Raw genomic sequence first — 19,347 nt, 5'->3', positions numbered from 1 at the left:
TTGGCACAAAGCAGCTGCAGCATGTCCATGAATCTGACCCACAACGGTTAGACACCACAGTGACAGATGAAGCTAAGTTGGGTTAGATAGATGGTGACAATGGTCCAGACCCACCAAGGTATTTAGGTGCTTAAGCTCCAGACTGTTTAAGTACCTATCCACAATGGAACACTAACTGGGCGAGAGAGAGAGAGAGAGAGAGAGAGAGAGAGAGAGCATGAAGCTGTAGGTCAGTGATTAGGGCACCACCTAGGAGATGGGAAACTCCAGGTCCAGACCCTGTGCTCCAGTCACTCTTTCATTATTTACCCATAGTGCAACAGCTTCCACAGGAGAGACTGAAGGAGCCCTAAATCAGAATATCCCATAACTATGGGGCTGGACAATGTACCTGGGAGTGGGGAGATCCCTGATCATATCTTTTCTCCCTCTCTGGCAGAGAAGGGGGAGTCGAACCTGGATCTCACAGATCCGATGTGAGTGCTTTAACCACTGGGAAAAAAGCTATCAGGTGGGCACCCCCACCACCTCCTTCTCTGTTGTGTTGTAGAGCAAGGCAGGTGCCTCACTCAGTGCCTCAAGAAGTGGCTTAGGCACTTCAGCTGCCTGACTCCATGTGGCTGATTCCCATTCATGGATTGCTAAGCAAAGATACATGCCTCCCTTCAGCCTGGACTTAGGCACCTAACTCAGAGAGATGGGCAGTGCTTAGCACACATCCCTGTCATCTGCAATTGGCTAGCTTGGGCAGCTCCCCACCTAGCTATGCTAGCTTTTGTGGATTGCAGTCTAAGGAGTCTGCCTCTCTCCTTCACTGGATAGGGAGCTTAGATGCCTTTCTTAGGCTTTGTGGATCCCAGTGTTGTTCCTGTTATTTTCTAGGCACCTGAAAGTTAGGCGCTGTGATTCCCAGCTTTGCAACACCTAAGTCCCTGTGTGGATCCCATTCAAAGTTCCTGCCCACTTGACAAGTTTAACTTTTTTTTATTTCAGATGCTCCACTTTCCTACTTCTAACTGTCCATGTTTTGATGAACTTCAGAATGAAACCCAGGCATCATGGCAATTACAAAACAAGTTGCAACCCTATATGGTAAAACAAAAAGGAAAGAATGTAAACTTAAGGGATTGTGACATTGGATTGTTTCCATTTACTGAAATTCTGTTACTGTCTCCCAAGGAACAACAGCCTCTTCAAAATAAAATTACCACAAGACAGGCTAATATTACTATAAAAATATAATATACTTGAACTCTGAACAAGTCTCAAATATATATTTTAACTTGAGTTTTATTTTAATTTTAATTTTTAGATGTGAATGTATCACTAACTAGCTCAGGCTATTTGAGTTATATTTAATATGTGATAAATAGTCGAAAGAGACTGAAAATATTCCAGAGGCAGTAATTTCCTGCAGTACATTGTAGCACAAAACCAATCATACAGATGTGATTACTCTGCTGAAACTGAGGAGAAATAAAGACCTCAAGATGTGACTGTTGCAATGCAAAACCAATGTAAAAACAACTCAAGCATTTCCACTTGTGCAAGTTTCATTACAATGCTATTTATTTGCAACCTCTCACCCAAAGTTGAGCAGTGTTTCTGCTTTGGCCTTGACACACCTCTTCACCCAAATACCCCCCAACTTTTCCTGCTACAGAGGCTGTAGCAGGCAATAAGTAAATAGGGTGAACAGGCCTTGAACATCACAGCACAGTCTATGGAGTAGCCACCGCTACATTGGGTAGCCTGCTGAAGCAGTGCCTAGTTGTGCTGCCTCAGTGTCACTAGTCAGTTCCTGCTTCTTCCTTGTTTTATGGGGGAAAGCAAGCTGTGCCCAACTTTTTCCTTGTGCAGCTTACTTCCCACTCTTCACCAACTGCTGTGCTGGCCAGCGTCACCCATTCCCATAGCCAACTGCTTGGGAGGGGAAGTAACAGCCTGACCGCCACTACTCCCTCTTCCACACTGTTACACATGGTTCAGGTGAAGAACACATAGGCATAAAGTGGCTTAGAGTCCCCTTACACCCCCTGCAGGAGCACAGAGCAAGGGTCCCTGCGGAACCAGTTGTGAAACCCTTACATGAATAAGTGCACAGTAAAGCCTGGTAAATTCCTATTTTAGACTTTGGTATGGTTACATCTCTCATGGATGAGACAAAGCCTGCCCCCCACCCCGTGAGACCTAGCTGTACCAACCTAACCCCGGTGTAGACCAGCGCTAGGTTGATGAAAGAATTCTTCCATCGACCTAGTGCTGGTCTATACCAAGGGCTAGGTCGGTATAGCCAGGTCTCTGTGGGGTTGGATTTTTCACCTGTCTGAGAGACATATAGACCAGGCCTACCATGAGCAGGGCTTCACAAATGGTCTCTGGAAATGATACATAAATAGGTTATTGCAAAAAGAGAAGGAAGGCAGAGCCCTGCATAACCTCAGGTAATTTCAGCCCCTAGGGTTTAGAAGGAAAGACAACTCTTACAAAGAGTACATTGCGGGTACTTTTTTTATAAAGTCAAATTGATACAAATCATTCACAAGGAGCGCAGGATATAGTGGGGCTTCCATATTTCACATTTATTTTACTCCAATGTAATTATGCTTAATTTTCACAGAACTGGTAGTCTAGGACTGTGGCTCTCAAACTGGTTCCCATTCTGGTAGTCCAGAGGCAAGGTGCAGGACTGCTCAGTTTTGAAAGATTTTACCAAAGTCATTCCTAGAGGTGTAGAGGTCACCTGGCTGCCAGCTACAGTGTACATACACATCCTGGTGACATTTAGATTGTGTCTCATGTGATTCATTTAATTATCCAGAACCCCAAAGCTGAAATGGTATTTCAGGCTGTTTCAAAGAGCTGATCCTCCTCCTGGATTGAAATTCTCACATTCACTACATTCTTTGCCCCATACATTGCAACCTTACATTAGGACTATTCACATGTGTAAAGTTAAGCACACATGTAAGAGTTTGCAGGATCAGGGCCTATGAGTCCACATGAACATGTATCTAAGTGTATTGAGGCATTCGTTATTCCTTTTGTTTTTGTCTTTCAGGGGTTTTTAAAAACTATGGCAGCTAACACAGGATACGACGTGGACAGTCTCAAACAACTGAATAAGTTCAAAACCTGGAATACATACGATACTCTGCTTTGTGAGGTATTTAAAAGAGAAAGCAAGAGGGAGACTAATCCTGAAGATCTGATTCAGTTAAACACAGCAATTTGGTTTCAACCAAACACAGTAATGACTGACCTTCTGTTCTGCCCTGGGCTTGGTTTCTTTTCAGCACCGTTTGAAGAATGGTGAATGATAATGAAGCATAATTTAGTGCATTAGAAAAGGATATTCTCAAATCATAGTTTACAATTTAGAAAACTAATCTTCATTCATCCCTGTTATTTATCATCCCTTTAAAACAGGACACTAAAATCCATCTCCTTATATTATTTCCCTTTCTGTACAACCCAGTGTGTTACTGTAGTTACTCAAGCATGCTGAGAAGCTCATAATGATTTTTGCTAATAGAAAAAGTGAAGTATTTTCTTTAGAACAACTCCTTATAAGTATATAAATACTTACCTGGAAGTTGAAAATAAGAGGTAGCAGCATTGTCTAGTGGTTAGAACAGGAACTGGGAGTCAGGAGATGAGAGTTCCCCACAAAGAGCTAGATTATGCCTTGCAGATCCAGTGTTAGAGAAGGGGCAGGAGTGAGTTGGCCATGCAGGACATGCATCTTCCTCTCCAAACCCACACACTAGCAGAAACCAAGAAGGAAAGCGACTGCCGTAAGAGAAAGAATTACATTTCCATTGGGGCCCCCTCCATGATGAGGAACCTCCCTAAAAGGGTGTTCTGGGGGAGATACCAGGAAATGAAGCCACACAACAAAGGAACTGGGAGAAAGCCACAGGGAATCCAAAGGCAACAGTGTAAGGGTGGACTGGAGGGACAGAAAATGAATGGGAGAAAAAATAATGTTCACTTTCCTTTTTTACGATAGAGTATTCACAATTATACTCTCCCTGAATGGGCTTCCCAATATGTAATGAAGAAGATGAAGGAGCTGGCAGCATTGTCCTTACAGTCACTCTTTGGGATATACAAAACAAAAGACAAATCACGACTACAGGGAGGTAAATAAAATATTGCACAGCACTGAAAAGGGAGGAGTGATACTATACAACAAATCCAGTCTCCTTATTCATGCAAAGCTCCTTGTTGAAATGGCACTACAGTGTGTTTCTAAATATACCTGGACACAGTAATAAACATTTAAAAATGTATTTTGAACACTGGTATTTGCATGATCCCTGGGATATCCTAAATGTACGTTTCCTAAATGTAGAAATGTCTTTGGTTACCCTAGTTCAAGTTTCAGAGTTGGTTGCAGAAATCCCAGCAGAAGATTCAAGGTCATTCTGACCTGAGTCTGACATATAATCACAGGACTGGAAGGAACCTTGAGAGGTCATCTGTCCAGTCCCCTGCCTCATGGCAGGACTAAGTATTATCTAGACCATCCCTGATGGGTGTTTGTCTAACCTGCTCTTAAAAATCCCCAATGATGGAGAGTTCACAACCTCCCTAAACAATTTATTCCAGTGCTTAACCACCCTGACAGTTAGGAAGTTTTTCCAATGTCCAACCTAAACCTCCCTTGCAGCAATTTAAGCCCATTGCTTCTTCTCCTATCCTCAAAGGTTAAAAAAAACATTTTTTCTCCCTCCTCCTTGTAACCACCTTTTACGTACTTGAAAACTGTTATGTCCCTCTCAGTCTTCTCTTCTCCAGACTAAACAAACCCAATTTTTTCAATCTTCCCCCATAGGTCATGTTTTCTAGACCTTTAATCATTTTTGTCACTCTTCTCTGGGCTTTCTCCAATTTGCCCACATCTTTCCTGAAATGTGGTGCCCAGAACTGGACACAATACTCCAGTTGAGGCCTAATCAGCGCAGAGTAGAGCGGAAGAATTACTTCTCGTGTCTTGCTTACAAGACTCCTGCTAATACATCCCAGAATGATGCTCACTTTTCTTGCACCAGCATTACACTGTTGACTCATATTTAGCTTGTGATCCACTATGACCCCCAGATCCTTTTCTGCAGTACTCCTTCCTAGGCAGTCATTTCCCATTTTGTAAGTGTGCAACTGATTGTTCCTTCCTAAATGGAGCACTTTGCATTTGTCTGTATTGAATTTCATCCTATTTATTTCAGACCATTTCTCCAGTTTGTCCAGATCATTTTGAATTTTAATCCTATTCTCCAAAGCAGTTGCAACCCCTCCCAGCTTGGTATTGTCCACAAAAGTTATAAGTGTACTCGCTATGCCATTATCTAAATCATCAATGAAGATATTGAACAGAACTGGACCCAGAACTGATCCCTGTGGGACCCCACTTGTTACACCCTTCCAGCGTGACTGTGAACCACTGATGATTACTCTCTGGGAATGGTTTTCCAATGAGTTTTTCACTCACCTTATAGTAGCTCCATCTAGGTTGTATTTCCCTAGTTTGTTTATGAGCAGGTCATGCAAGACAGTATCAAAAGCTTTACTAAAGTCAAGATATATCACGTCTACCACTTCCCCCCATCCACAAAGCTTGTTACCCTGCCAAAGAAAGCTATCAGGTTGGTTTGACACCATTTGTTCTTGACAAATCCATGGTGACTGTTACGTATCACCTTATTATCTTCTAGATGTTTGCAAATTGGTTGCTTAATTATTTGCGCCATTATCTTTTGGGGTACAGAAGTTAAGCTAGACTGGTCTTTAATTCCCCAGGTTCTCCTTATTTCCCTTTTATAGATTAGCAGTACATTTGCCCTTTTCCAGTCTTCTGGAATCTCTCCCGTCTTCCATCACTTTTCAAAGATAATCGCTAATGGCTCAGATATCTCCTCAGTTAGCTCCTTGAGTATTCTAGGATGCATTTCATCAGGCCCTGGTGACTTGAAGATATCTAAATTGTCTAATTTTTAACTTGTTCTTTCCCTATTTTAGCCTCTTCTGATCCTACCTCATTTTTCACTGGTATTCACTATGTTAGACGTCTAGTCACCACCAACCTTCTTGGTGAAAACCAAAACAAAGAAGTCATTAAGCACTTCTGCCATTTCCACATTTTCTGTTATTTTCCCCCTCTCATTGAGTAATGGGCCTACCCTGTCCTTGGTCTTCCTCTTGCTTCTAATGTATTTGTAGAATGTTTTCTTGTTACCCTTTATGTCTCTAGCTAGTTTGATCTCGTTTTGTGCCTTGGCCTTTCTAATTTTGTTCCTACATATTTGTGTTATTTGTTTATATTCATCCTTCATAATTTGACCTAGTTTTCACTTTTTGTAGGACTCTTTTTTGATTTTTAGATCATTGAAGATCTCCTGGTTAAGCCAGGGTGGTCTCTTGCCATACTTCCTATCTTTCCTACACAGTGGGATAGTTTGCTATGGAGCCCATAATGGTGTCTCTTTGAAAAACTGCCAACTATCTTCAATTGTTTTTCCCTTAGACTTGCTTCCCATTGGGATCTTAGCTACCAACTCCCTGAGTTTGCTAAAGTCTGCCTTCTTGAAATCCATTGTCTTTATTTTGCTGTTCTCCCTCCTACCACTCCTTAGAATCATGAACTCTATCATTTCATGTTTCAGAGTAGCAGCCGTGTTAGTCTGTATCCACAAAAAGAACAGGAGTACTTGTGGCACCTTAGAGACTAACAAATTTATTTGAGCATAAGCATATGGTGAAGTGGTTGTACAGAACTCCTGTTCTTTTATCATTTCATGACCACTTTCACCCAAGCTGCCTTCCACTTTCAAATTCTCAATCAGTTCCTCTCTATTTGTCAAAATCAAATCTAGAACAATCTTTCCCCTAGTAACTTTCTCCACCTTCTGAAATAAAAAATTGTCTCCAATACATTCCAAGAACTTATTGGATAATCTGTGCCCTGCTGTGTTATTTTCCCAACAGATATCTGAGTAATTGAAGTCCCTTATCGCCACCAAGTCCTGTGCTTTGGATGATTTTGTTAGTTGTTTAAAAAAAGCCTCATTCACCTCTTCTTCCTGGTTAGGTGGTATATAGTAGACCCCTACCATGACATCACCTTGTTTTTACCACTTTTATACCTACCCAGAGACTTTCAACAAGTCTGTCCCCTATTTCCATCTCAACCTCAGTCCAAGTGTATACATTTTTAATATGTAAGGCAACACCTCTTTCCTTTTTTCCCTGCCTGTCCTTCTTGAGCAAGCTGTACCCTTTAATACCAATATCCCAGTCATGCATATTATCCCACCAGGTCTCTGCAATGCCAGCTATGTCATAGTTGTGTTTATTTACTAGTATTTAAATGAATGACAGCAGGCTAGACCAGGTTTAGGTTCTATTTCTCCAATATTAAATCTAATTGTTTATTGAGCTTTGATTTTTTTTCTCTGATTTAATGTTAACCTTGGAAACACCTTCATGGTGACCTCACTGAGGCCCAGATATAAACCTGCCCCCAAGCAGCTCTGGGCACAGCTGATGCTAGGGGATTCAGAGTCCTTGGTAGCCCTCTCCTCTTGGGTCTGGTTCTACACTGGTTCCAACCATAGAGTAAATTAGAAGAGCCTCAAGCCAGCTCTAAACTGCACTGCCTGACAGCTGGCCCCCAGGGCTATTCTAGCAGGCAGGGATCGACAAAGTGCAGGGATACCTGAGCCACATCCCTTCTCCCTGGCCAAGCCCCTGTTCTGGGAGCAGGAAAGGGAATGGTGTAGGTGCCCCTAGAAGGATTCCTCCACTGGCTGGTTCTGCTGGCTTTAGGACACTTTTGTATTGCGAGAACAGCACAAAAGGGCCCTAAGCTAAAAAGACTCAAGAACCAAGCCTTGAGGGAAAAGGCAAGAGTCAAAGTTATGGCAAGTGAATTGTTGAAATATTTATCTGAGGTGCAGCTGTTATCAGAACGAAAGGTCATTGGGGAGAAGGCAGCACAGCCTAACTAAAGGGGCAGGCATTGTAACCCTAATTCTCAGCCATATTCTAGCCTGGGTTCTAATGCTCCTGTTTCTCAAACTATCCTGGATTCAAAATATTTTTTTCATTTCTGTAACATCCATTGTCGAGCTCTGAATTCCATGTGAACTAAAAATGAATTACTGTTGTACATTCATGAACAGATCTTTCTGTTTAATACCTGGGATCTTTGAGTTTGGGCTTCCATCTGAATAGACTTTATTCATCAACATCCTCATTGCTCTTCCCCCATCTTCTTTAAGGTGTCCTGGTGAATGCTATTCTAAAAAACATCAAAAACGCCACTCAACCATCAAACAAGAGAAAAATGCAGATCTTTTCTGCAGTGAGTAACTTTATTTTTCCTAAATGTTGGTGTGATATGTTTACTAGTGGGAATTCAACAGAATGGGCTTTATTTGACTTGTACTAGGAGCAAATGCAGAGGGAAATTTATAAGCAATGTTACCAATGTATTTTGATGCAACAACTTTTCAATGTTAAAGAAAAAGATTACATTCCTGCTACAAATGGTGCAAAGGGGCTGTATGAGATCTATATTTTTCATTTTAACATATTGTAACCAAATTCATGCTTGGTGTAACTCAATTTATTTATCTGTTCCAATTTATAAAGTATCTATAGTTTAAGACACTGTATAGTGATTAAAATACAACAATTAGAGTGGTATATAAACAAGCTCAGTAAACATACAAACAAGAGACTTACTCTAGGGAAAGATTTGGATTCCTTCCTTCCCCCTTCAACAACCTGTCATGGGCTTTCTTGCCAAAGGGGGCAATAGGTGTTTCAAAAATAAAAAACAGACCACAACTGGGGTTTTACTTTATTATCCCTTCCTAGAACTAAAAAAGGTTGTTGGAGGTAGGGGCAGCAAAACTCCACTTAAAAGCAACTACTGTATTACATGGGAGCATTATTTTTCTTTTTTACAGCATGACACCACAATTGGTGCCCTACAGATGGCGCTCAATATTTTCAATGGAAAACTGCCACCGTACAGTGCTTGCCAGTTTTTTGAACTCTACCAAGAAAACAGTGGGCAAGTATCTTGACACATCTGCAGCAACCAAATGTGTTTTGCTTTCAGATACCAATTCATTAATGCCTTAGATTATTTTTGAGAGAAAAGCATCCTCGTGAAATATAATTATATTTTAAATGAATTTTACTGAGCAGTCCTATTCACAATGTTGCATTAAATGCATTCAGAACCAATAATTGACTGAAATATGAGAGAGAGAAAGAGAGAGAGAGAGAGAAAACACACTTAAGTTTAGTGGTGGAAATTAAGTGAATGGATAAATGTGACTGCTTCCCTAAATGGTGGCAATAGTTTTCAAGCTACCCCTTAGAGCTTACTGCAGTCAGACATCCTTACATAGGGTCTGGTTCTGTTTTCATTTAGTTAAAGATTTCAAAAGGGCCTGCTGACATGACCTGTGACATTAGCAGTGACATGACTGTTCTAAGGAGCACTGAGCTTTGAATGTCTTTGCCAAGGTCTCTATTCTTGAAGAATTTGTTCTACAATAATTTCCATTAACAAAGGCTGTAATTTGCAGAGGGCTGTGTCTCTGAAGAGGAAATTTTAGATATAAGGATCTGATCTTTCTTTTTCTTCCGGGCACTGTAAATCAGGCACTACAGCATTGAAATGCACTATCGGAATGACTCCTTGACGGATCCTTATCTACTCAGGCTACCAGGCTGCACGTCTCCTTGTCCACTTGAGAAGTTTGCTAAGTTGGTCTCTCCTGTCATAGTGAAAAACTGGTCAAAAGAATGTGGAAAGTGTCAGGTGAGGGATTCCTAGGGCTGAGGAAGCAGGTCCCAGCCACACACCTCTGCACAAACACCAATCCCCTGCCCCCTAAGGGGTCAGAGTTCACTCCTGGATCAAGCACCATGCTTAACAACAGAACAACACTTATCTAACCCAGGCAAAGCCAGGAGTAAACCCAAGGCAAGATCTCTGGTTAGAGATAACAGACCTCCTCACCTCGGTAGAGCACAAAGCCCCTGTCCCCATATCTGGCTAGACACACACAGACCGTCTGCCCCAGGCCCATGCAACCGGCCCCCCACCCCACCCCAGGGCGGTCCAACCTCTCTGCATTCTGGTGCTGGTATGCCTTGTGAGCTCAAACTGGTGGGTGTTGCTGTGTAGTCTCAGCTGACCTGTCAGCTCCAAGCTGTGTTTGTAAGAGTCCCCCGGTGCAAGCACCAATGCAGCCGTGCTGACTGTCCTCCAAGCAGCTCTCTAGTTCAGACTCTGTCTCTACCTCAGCTCAGGCTTGCTGCTTCTGCTGGCTGCTGCTCTTTCTTTGTTCCCTCCGCAAATCTTCCTTGGCTTATTTCTCCCCATTCCCGCACCATTAACTCATTGGTTTAAGCCCTCCCAGGTGGTCTGTAGTACCATTGTTTTGGAGTGGCACTCAGCCAAACAGGTTTGTGTAGAGTAGCAGGGAGGGGGGAAAGAGGGGATAAAGGAAGGCAAAAGGGCTCTTTACCCAGTCCCACACCAGTCACCATGTAAACACACCTGTCCTGAGGCATGCCCCTTGGCTTGGCCACCCTCAGCATTACTGTATCGGTTGGGTAGGAGGCTGAACCCCCCATTCAATCTTTGAGAATGTCTGAGAGCATTGCAGTACTCCCACCTCCCTGTTCTGCTCCTCGCCTGCCATGGGGCCAGATTTGGGTGCCTCTTCCATAGATGCTGGAACTAGGGGTGTTTGAAGTAGTAATAACAACCCAAATACATGGTGCCTTCAGCACCCCCTCTATAAAAATTGTTCCAGCACCACTGGCCTCTTCCCTGAGACACCCAATCTAATTCTACTTTCCCCTGCCTCAGAGCCAGGAGAAGGGTTGGGTGCTTCCACCGGGGATCCCCCCCATGTGAGCCACCCTACTAATGGGAATGGAGTGACTCCTTCTAGCCCTGCCTCTCGGCTACTGGGACTAAGATCTGCTCCCCCTACCCTGTTTGGTGGCTTGGGTTAAAAGCGTCAAGGCCTGAGCACATTCTGCTGGACCACCTTCTCCAGTCTCTCTGCAGACTGCTTGGATCTTCTATACTGGAGCCATTTGAAGTATGGGATCCCACAGACGATGCACAGTTTGTGGCACCAGGCTGCATCCAGTTTGGAGCGCCTCTGCTGCTTGAATAGGACCTGCCAATGGTTCCCTACCACCAATGGTCCGGCAGCAACATGTTTGCTATAGCTCCATTTCTATGTCTCAAGCTTGGTCCAGGTTCACGGCTACAAGCTAACCTGCTTCACAGAGGTGTTGGTGACGCTCATTCTGAGGCCCCTGGTTGGATGCCCAAGGTCACGTGTATTGGCAGCTGCCCATTCTTGCCAAACATCAGGAAGAAGAGAGTGTACTCCATAGATGTGTGCAGCATATTGTTATACAGATAGGTCAGCTCTGGCAGGCAGGAAGTTCAGTGTCTCCGCCACATCCCTGCTAGGAGCATCTGGTTGACTCACGCACAGAGGCTACTGCCTTGTTGGGGGTAGGCTGTCATCCTTAGCTTGTGGCTGCCAGATAGGGAGCACAATTTCTTGAACATCTGTGATTCAAAGGGCATGTCTGAGTCTGTGAGCACCTTGGTGAGGTAGCCATAGGCCGGGGCAAAGTAGTGCCAGAAAGCTTCTGTGGATGCTCTGACCATGATCTCTCTGAGGGGTGCAGCAACCAGGAATTTGGTGTGGTGATCCACCATCATCAGGATGTAGGATGCATCGCTCTGGCTAGGCTCTACTTTCAAGTGGTCCCGTGCTCCCAACGTCAAGGGCACAGTGGGCTCTGTCCTCCATTCCAGGGTTCCTTCTGTTGGTGCAGACCCAACCTGCCTGTTCAGTAGGTGCTGGCATGCACTGTGAGCACAAACTGGTGGGCCGTGCTGGGTGGTCTTAGCTGTCCTGTTGGCTCCAGTAAGAATTCCCTTTTGAAAGCACCAGTACAGCAGCTGGCTCTCCTCCAAGCAGCTTCCTATTTCAGACTCTGTCTCTGCCCCAGCTCAAGGCTGCTACTTCTGCTGCTCCTGTTTTGTTCTCGCTCCAAATCTTCCTGGGCTTCTTTCCTTCCCTAACCCTCATTGATTTAAACCCTCCCAGGTGGTCTGTAGTTAATTCTGTGTCCTTGTTCTGGAGTGGCACTCCCCACCCCCCAGCCAATCGGAGTTTTGCAGAGACGCAGGGGTGGGGGAGGGAGTGGAAGAGGCTCTTTACCCAAGCCCATAAAAGAGAAACAAAATGAAAGGCAATGGAATAGGATTGTGTTTTGTCTGCACACAGCATTTAAGCAGTAACTGCAGGAATGGCTTCAAACTTTCTATGTGCCATGATTCTTTAAAATAGTAGACTGATCTTCAGCTAAAGGATATGGGCCACATTCATCACTGATGGGGAAGGGAGTATAGATTACATTGCCTTGTGCAAGTGAGCTCCCTTGCATGCAAAGGGGAAATGCACCCAAAAGGAGTGAAGGCAGTGTTACTCCCAGCACTTTTCTCCAGTGCAGCTTTAGTACATAGCCACAACTTGATAAAGCCCATATAAGTTTGCAATTGAGACTCCTAAGGGAGATTAACTGAATCAAAGCATCTTCCAACACTCTTGGCCATGCCCTCTTCCCACCCATACTTGGTTTTGCTGACCCCCACCACACCTCCCACTGGCACCACCACATATGTGGTACATAGCTCTGACCCTGTGAACACTTATGGCCATGAACAAGAACTATTCACATGCATGATGTTATGTACATCAGTGTTTCCAGGATTGGGGTATATGTATTTATATAGGTGTAGCATATGTATTAATGTACTGGCACACATATAAACTTACCAGAAAAATAAACAAAATTCAGCTACAAAATACTTTAATGCAAAATATTAAAAGTTAAGACTATGGTCTGGAACTCTAAGGTGACATATATTGATACCTCTTCCTCACATGCATATTTTCCCTTTACTATTTTATCCCAAAGATACATTCCTAGGATTTGACTTTGCTGTTGGCCTGTTGTTCATCTTTGATGCTGTGCTGTTGTACCTCCTCTATGAATATGGAAGCTGCAGGCGTAAAAACACTTACCGAAACTTTTGAAGGTAAAAGAATGAATAACTAGAAACTGCAAAACTTCTAGACCAGCTAGATGTCTGCTGCTGTTAAGTTGCCCTCAGTGTTTTACAATCTACGATGATCTCTGGTCAAATGTTTCTACAAAGTGCATTGAATGACGAGCATCTGCAACCCAATTTATAAATCACTGGATCATCACTGAAATAAGCTCATGTTTAGAATTTGCCCTTGTAATTTTGTTTAGGAAAACAGGGCTTAGATCATTTTAAACAATCTCTTTACTCCATATGACTGATAGCTTTTACAGCTGAGCATCATTTATGTTGTTCACTCTGATTTTTTCAAAGTCAAAGCTTTATCTGTGGTTTTTATACCAATTATTGATGCAACCACCAGAGAAAGCAGTGATATACTGTCCAACTTGATAAACGTTATTACCATCTGTCCCTCTCTCACCTCCACCAAAATAATCTTTGTTGAAAATCAGAGTCTATATTGTTTTCCTTACTTCTTACGTGTGGTCGTTCTGTCAGCATAGAGGAACACATTTTCAGCAGGTGGAAACTGCAATTACTGTGCAAAGAATGTTTGTACCAGCATTTGTGTCCACAGTTACCACATTTATTCATGCAAACCATGCCTAAGTGCTGGCCTCAGCTTCCACCTGCAAAAATGGCTGACCTGATTTGCAAAGGTGCTATACTTTCACACTCTCATTGAAGTCAGCTGGAACTGTGGGCACTCACTAGCACATCTGAAAATCAGGCCAGAAGCCAATATTGTGTTTATTATCTACTATTTCACTCCCCTCTCTCATCACTTTTCCCACCCTTGGACCTCCCCAAGCCATGGCTCTCCCCTCGCCTTTGTTTTCTCTGCCCCTGATCCCACTCCTATACCTAGAGTAGCCTCTCTCCTTCAGTACACTACCGACCTCACACTCTTCCTTCAAGTCCCTCCATAAACATCACTCCCTTCAGCCAGCTTTTAGGCACTAACCTTCTATATACCTGATCTCGGGCCTCACCTTATCTTTTATTTTAATTCACATTGCATGTTAACTCCCTGGCAGAGGCAGTGCTAGCCCATTGGGGTTGCTAAGCAGGAATATCCCCCCCCCATACTAAGTCCACGTTTATTAAATAATAATAAAAAGCGAATAAGGGCCACCCTTGAGTTGCTTGGGGCCCTAAGCAATTGCTTGGTCTGCTTACCCCTAGCGCCAGCTCTGCTCTCTGGCCTCTCTAAAAATCCTTGGAACTAACAAGACATGTGCTGAAAGAAACTAATCAGTTGTTTTGCTTTTCATATTGCATCTCTTTCCTGAACTGCATTTAATCTATTTAGATTGTAAATTCTTTGGGCAGAGAACTTGTCTCCTTCCATGTCTGTAAAGTGTCATACACAATGATGGTGCCATATAATTCATTAATAATCATATTTTAAGGGGCAGTTTGTACCTTTTCTGCCACAGCTCTGTAGGGGGTGATGTGGGCCACATTGCCCCAGTAGAAACATCATGAATAAATTTCTCTCAGCGCTGCTCCATGCACAATCGCCATCATTGCCCTGGGAAGATGAAAAATTAGAATGAAGGAAATTGCTCCCCTCAGTGTAACAGCCTCACTCCATGGGTATGGAGAGGAGGCAGCCCCTGGCTGTGCCTCATTTTCAGACTCCTGTTACCCAACAGTGAGCAAGCACTCCCTCCGTCATCCTTATGGTGACACACTATGAGGAGAAATTTCTTGGTGTCCCCTGTTGTAATAACTTGGCGTAAAGATTTACCCTAATTATGAACTCAACTGTGAAATGCGAGTGAAAGTTTATAAAATGTCATAACCACCTATAAACAACAAATGCTGAAGGGAAAAGGTACAAAAAAACCCAGACAATGACTGAACAAACAAACAAATAGTCCAAACAAAAAGGTTTATGGATATAATTCAAGGGTTGTGTTAAGATCATGACTGGTAAACAAGAGCAGTGAGACAGTGAAAATCAATTAACCAACATTGGTGTATTGGAAATAGGTCTAATTGGTGGACAAAATAATGAGGGGATGGGCTATTCTACCGCTCCCTCCCTTTTGGGATCCTTAAAACACCCCCCCACACACACACACTTTGGGGCATAAAGCTGGCTACCATGATGCCAGCTGACTGAAAAACAAGAGAAGAGGAAGGAGCAAACTTTATTATCATGGCTGCCACCTCACCGTCTCCTGGGACCCCAGACCATCGTCTTTCTAATCCTGAGAGATGCCCTGACCAGTCCAGGTCAGAGAGAGGAAGCCAGATGACACCACCACTTCTACCAGCTCTGGCTGAATCCTGAACACCTGCAATGTGTGATTGTGTCTCTGCCACGTGTCCTTTTCCTCCCCTGCCTTATTTCTTCTCTTTCCTATCTCTCTCCTTTTCCTTCTGTGTAGTAAGAGTCTGGCTTAGCTGCACAACACTGCATATTTTGCAACACTGCTGTAAGCCTGTGACCAGAAAGGCAGCAAAATGCAATACGCTAACCAACCCAACATTGGTACAAGGTTGCCAGGTCTTGGAGTGGTAGAGAAGACTGTGTGTTGTGCCTGTGTTTTTCCAGCAGTGAGGTTGCAAGTGAAAGTCAATGGCAGAGTCAGATGCTCCATTTTTTAATCTTTACTATTCTTTTCTTTCCCCTTTTGTGAAATGAATATGAAATCTTGTTAAAATAAAAGCCTTACTTAATTTTATGTTTTAAATGTATCTTTAATAACAGATTAAAAGGATTTTTAATGGTGTTTACGCCATGGTACTAAGCAGCTGAGGTCTCTGTATACCTGTTAGGATATAGATATTCAGGCCTGTCTGTAAAGGCCTATACTCTAAGAATGTAGGTATATGTTTATCATTTAGCTAGTAATAGAAGTATACAAGAAAGAATCTGTGTAAGGGCCTTCTCTCACTGTGACAGTCTGAGGCCCTGTTCTTAGGCAGCCATAAGCTGGGAAGCGAAGGGTCACATCCTCACATTCCAAACTAGTCAATATAGGGCTGTTAGGAAGGTGATCCGATCTTTCACCTCTAGAGAAAGGGAAGAGCCTAGAAGATGTAAAAGGAAATTTAGGTTGATAGTTTTCTGTCCGGTAAGAACTCACTTATCAATAGACACAGCTGGGAAACCCTTATGTCTTTATAGATGTAGTTGTGAAATCCTCACTTCCGTATTGTTTTGTCATTATAGTTCCCACTTTGCTATTGTTTATTGGCATGGTCTCTACCTGGTTCTGTGATTGTTTCTGTCTGCTGTATAATTAATTTTGCTGGGTGTAAACTAATTAAGGTGGTGGGATATAATTGGTTAGCTAATCATGTTACAATATGTTAGGATTGGTTAGTTAAATTTCAGTAGAATGATTGGTTAAGGTATAGCTAAGAATATTAGTATATAAATTAGGGGCAAACAGGAAGTAAGTTGGGATTCGAAAATAAGGAAAAAGGAACTTGGATTTAAGCTTGCTGGAAGTTCATCCCAATAAACATTGAATTGTTTGCACCTTCGGACTTCGGGTATTGTTGCTCTCTGTTCATGCGACAAGGACTAGGGAAGTGGGAAAGTGAAGGAATAAGCTCTCTAACAATACCAAACCCTGAACCTTGCTTAAAACTGTTTAATGTTGGACAGTTTCACGGTCAAGTTAACACCTTTAACTCTTTGGACCTATATATTCCTTCTAAAGGGATAATACAACACTCCTCCACAGCCACAGATGAGTTGCACAAAATCTGTTCCTAATCGTACAAAATGATATAGATCTAGTACCTAGATGCTACAACTATGGACACATTAGAAATGTGAGAGACAGATTAGACAGATATTGAATGGCATAAACAGAAGAGTGGGATAGCACAGATTTGTGGGAATAAGAAGCTTCCCAAGTGTATCTCTTTTTTGCCAACAGTAACTTCAGCCAGTCAGGTGACCAGCTTTTGAAGTGATGCTTTTTCATCAGTGGTACGACCTCATTTACATCCCTGATATTAAGACTGCCATGTTTATGTTGGGGATGTCATGATCAAATGATGGATTTAATTAATCGGTGTTGAGGATGCTGTATTGTACAATGCTTTAGGGAAATGCTGTTGAAAAGAATAAATGTATCCTTATATCAGATGTTTTGGCTGCATCAGCTTCATAGATTTGGTACTTCTGATCTTGGGTAGCTACCTGCAAAGAAAACGACTTGGTAGATAAGTGGCAGTGAAGATAGCCATTTTGCGGAACTGGAAAGACAATGGCACTCCAACCAAGGTGGAATGGAGCATGCTTATCCAAGATGGCTTTCTACAAAAGATTGTATTCAAATAGGGAAATAGAGGGGTTTTGAGGGCATTTGGAAACCTTTGTATGGATTACTTTTCTAAAGCTGATGCTATTACTCAGAATTTCCGGATGGGTAGCCACCCTAACTATATTGAGTGCTGGCATGAAGCAGTTTTATTTCTGGGATTCATTTCTGTTAATGGCATAAAATTATTACAAATGATACTTGATAAAATCCAAGTGCCCTTAATAAGGATACAGCAAACACATGGTAGAATGTAATGGATTGATCCAAATCTGCAAATTCAAAATTCTCACTGTGATGTTGGGGGAGGAAGCCATGATCCATTAGTAATGAAGAGCCTGATTCTCAGTTATACCAAGGCCCTTTACACTGCTCTGACAAATTAAATTAAAGTCATACCCACTTTAAGGCCCCTTTACAATGCCAAAGCAATATAAAGCGACCTTAGTGTAAATAAGAATCAGGCTTCTTGGCTTTTAAAAGCTACATGAGAAACCCAAAAGCCTTAAAAAAAGTTAACTTTTTTCTCATTGGTGACTTGTTAGATCGTTTGAGACAAAAACTATACTGCCCACAATTTTGTAAAACTGCAATAAAAAATATTAAAGAAAAAAGTGTGTGCATTTATATTTGAATGAACTACAATAGAACCCTACTAATGTGTACTTAGTGATCTGTAAATCCACAACAAAATTGAACTTTCTAGTTTCCTGTTCACTGAAGCAGGGAACAGCAAAACACTAATGCATTGTCAAGGGTATGGCCAATGCTGATGGCAGCTTAGTCCCTAAGGACAAATGGAAGAGCTCCACATAACCCTGTGGGTCTGCCCGCAGTACAGTCATGCAAGCAGTGACATCAGTTGGGTATACAGCTCTGTTGCAGGGTTTGCTGGTGCACACAGGAACCAGCAGAAGTGACAAGGTATTCTTACACTGGCTCACAAGAAGAATGCTCATACTGTTATGCTATACAATCCTGCTTGGCTCCTACAATACACATTGGCTCCACTCCAGTGCTCACTAATCTTCATACACACTGGGGGTCCAGCCACATTTATGCATGTTAGGACTTCTGCTGTTCTACTGTATTTTTAAGGTGGAACTATTACATGAGACAGATGTATGTGCTGTCCTGTGTGGTTCTCTTGACTTTGCCTTTTCACTCCCTGAAAGATTCCAAGTCTCCAATCCTGTTGGATGCCTTTAGTCACATACCATCCTACTATTGCTTGACAACATCACAGTGTGAATTGTCTTTAGAGATTTGATTTTCTGCAGTCTCTTCTGAGCTGCACATTCTTCTACAGTTCTCTGAACTGCACATGGCTGCGGTTTGATGACTGTAACACCCAGAGCTGACTGAATCCTGGCTCTTGTCATACTAACTCGATGTCTGCATGTTTACACACAGATGATGGAGAACAGCCTGACAACATGTTGCACTGAATCTGAGTGGCTGAGGCTTTGCACACTTTACAGTCAGCTTTTGCAGGACAAGAGCCGAAGAGAAAATCTCCCAGATCATAGTGCACTTCACGTCACTTGTTAGGTCCTGAAGTCAAAGGGGAAACAAGTACCACAGCCTACCTGATTGGTTGCTCTAAATATGAATGAGAAATCATCAGATTGATACTTAAGGTGACACATCATCATGATGATATCACAAGACTGTCCACTATGTTTAAAACTTTCCAAGCGATCAGCTGATTCATGTACAAATCCAATTTCACCTGCATATTTGTTCCATCCCTAGAGAGAAAACTTCTCACCATACTTCACATAAAACAGTGGATCAGCATTAATTATTTATGAGAAACAAAATCACCATTTCATGCATTAAAGATAAACTGTTAGATTCTTCCGTTGCTGTTTTACATAT

At 42.5% G+C, this 19,347-nt stretch overlaps 1 protein-coding gene across 1 annotated transcript in view; it reads left to right on the top strand.

Annotated features, from left to right (window-relative positions):
- The window catches only part of LOC144260176 (prostatic acid phosphatase-like), a 61,432-nt gene that overhangs the window by 14,566 nt on the left and 27,519 nt on the right, over positions 1 to 19,347 (top strand). The window contains exons 5-10 of the mRNA XM_077808731.1: positions 994 to 1,092; positions 3,062 to 3,166; positions 4,013 to 4,145; positions 8,283 to 8,365; positions 8,976 to 9,082; positions 9,682 to 9,841. Coding sequence (XP_077664857.1) covers positions 994 to 1,092; positions 3,062 to 3,166; positions 4,013 to 4,145; positions 8,283 to 8,365; positions 8,976 to 9,082; positions 9,682 to 9,841 — 687 coding nt within the window. The remainder of the gene's footprint in view (positions 1 to 993; positions 1,093 to 3,061; positions 3,167 to 4,012; positions 4,146 to 8,282; positions 8,366 to 8,975; positions 9,083 to 9,681; positions 9,842 to 19,347) is intronic.

Source organism: Eretmochelys imbricata, chromosome 2, assembly GCF_965152235.1.
Source record: "Eretmochelys imbricata isolate rEreImb1 chromosome 2, rEreImb1.hap1, whole genome shotgun sequence".
NCBI lineage: Eukaryota > Metazoa > Chordata > Testudines > Cheloniidae > Eretmochelys > Eretmochelys imbricata.
Note: the sequence above shows the minus strand (reverse complement) of the source record. Positions and strands in the feature narration are given on the sequence as shown.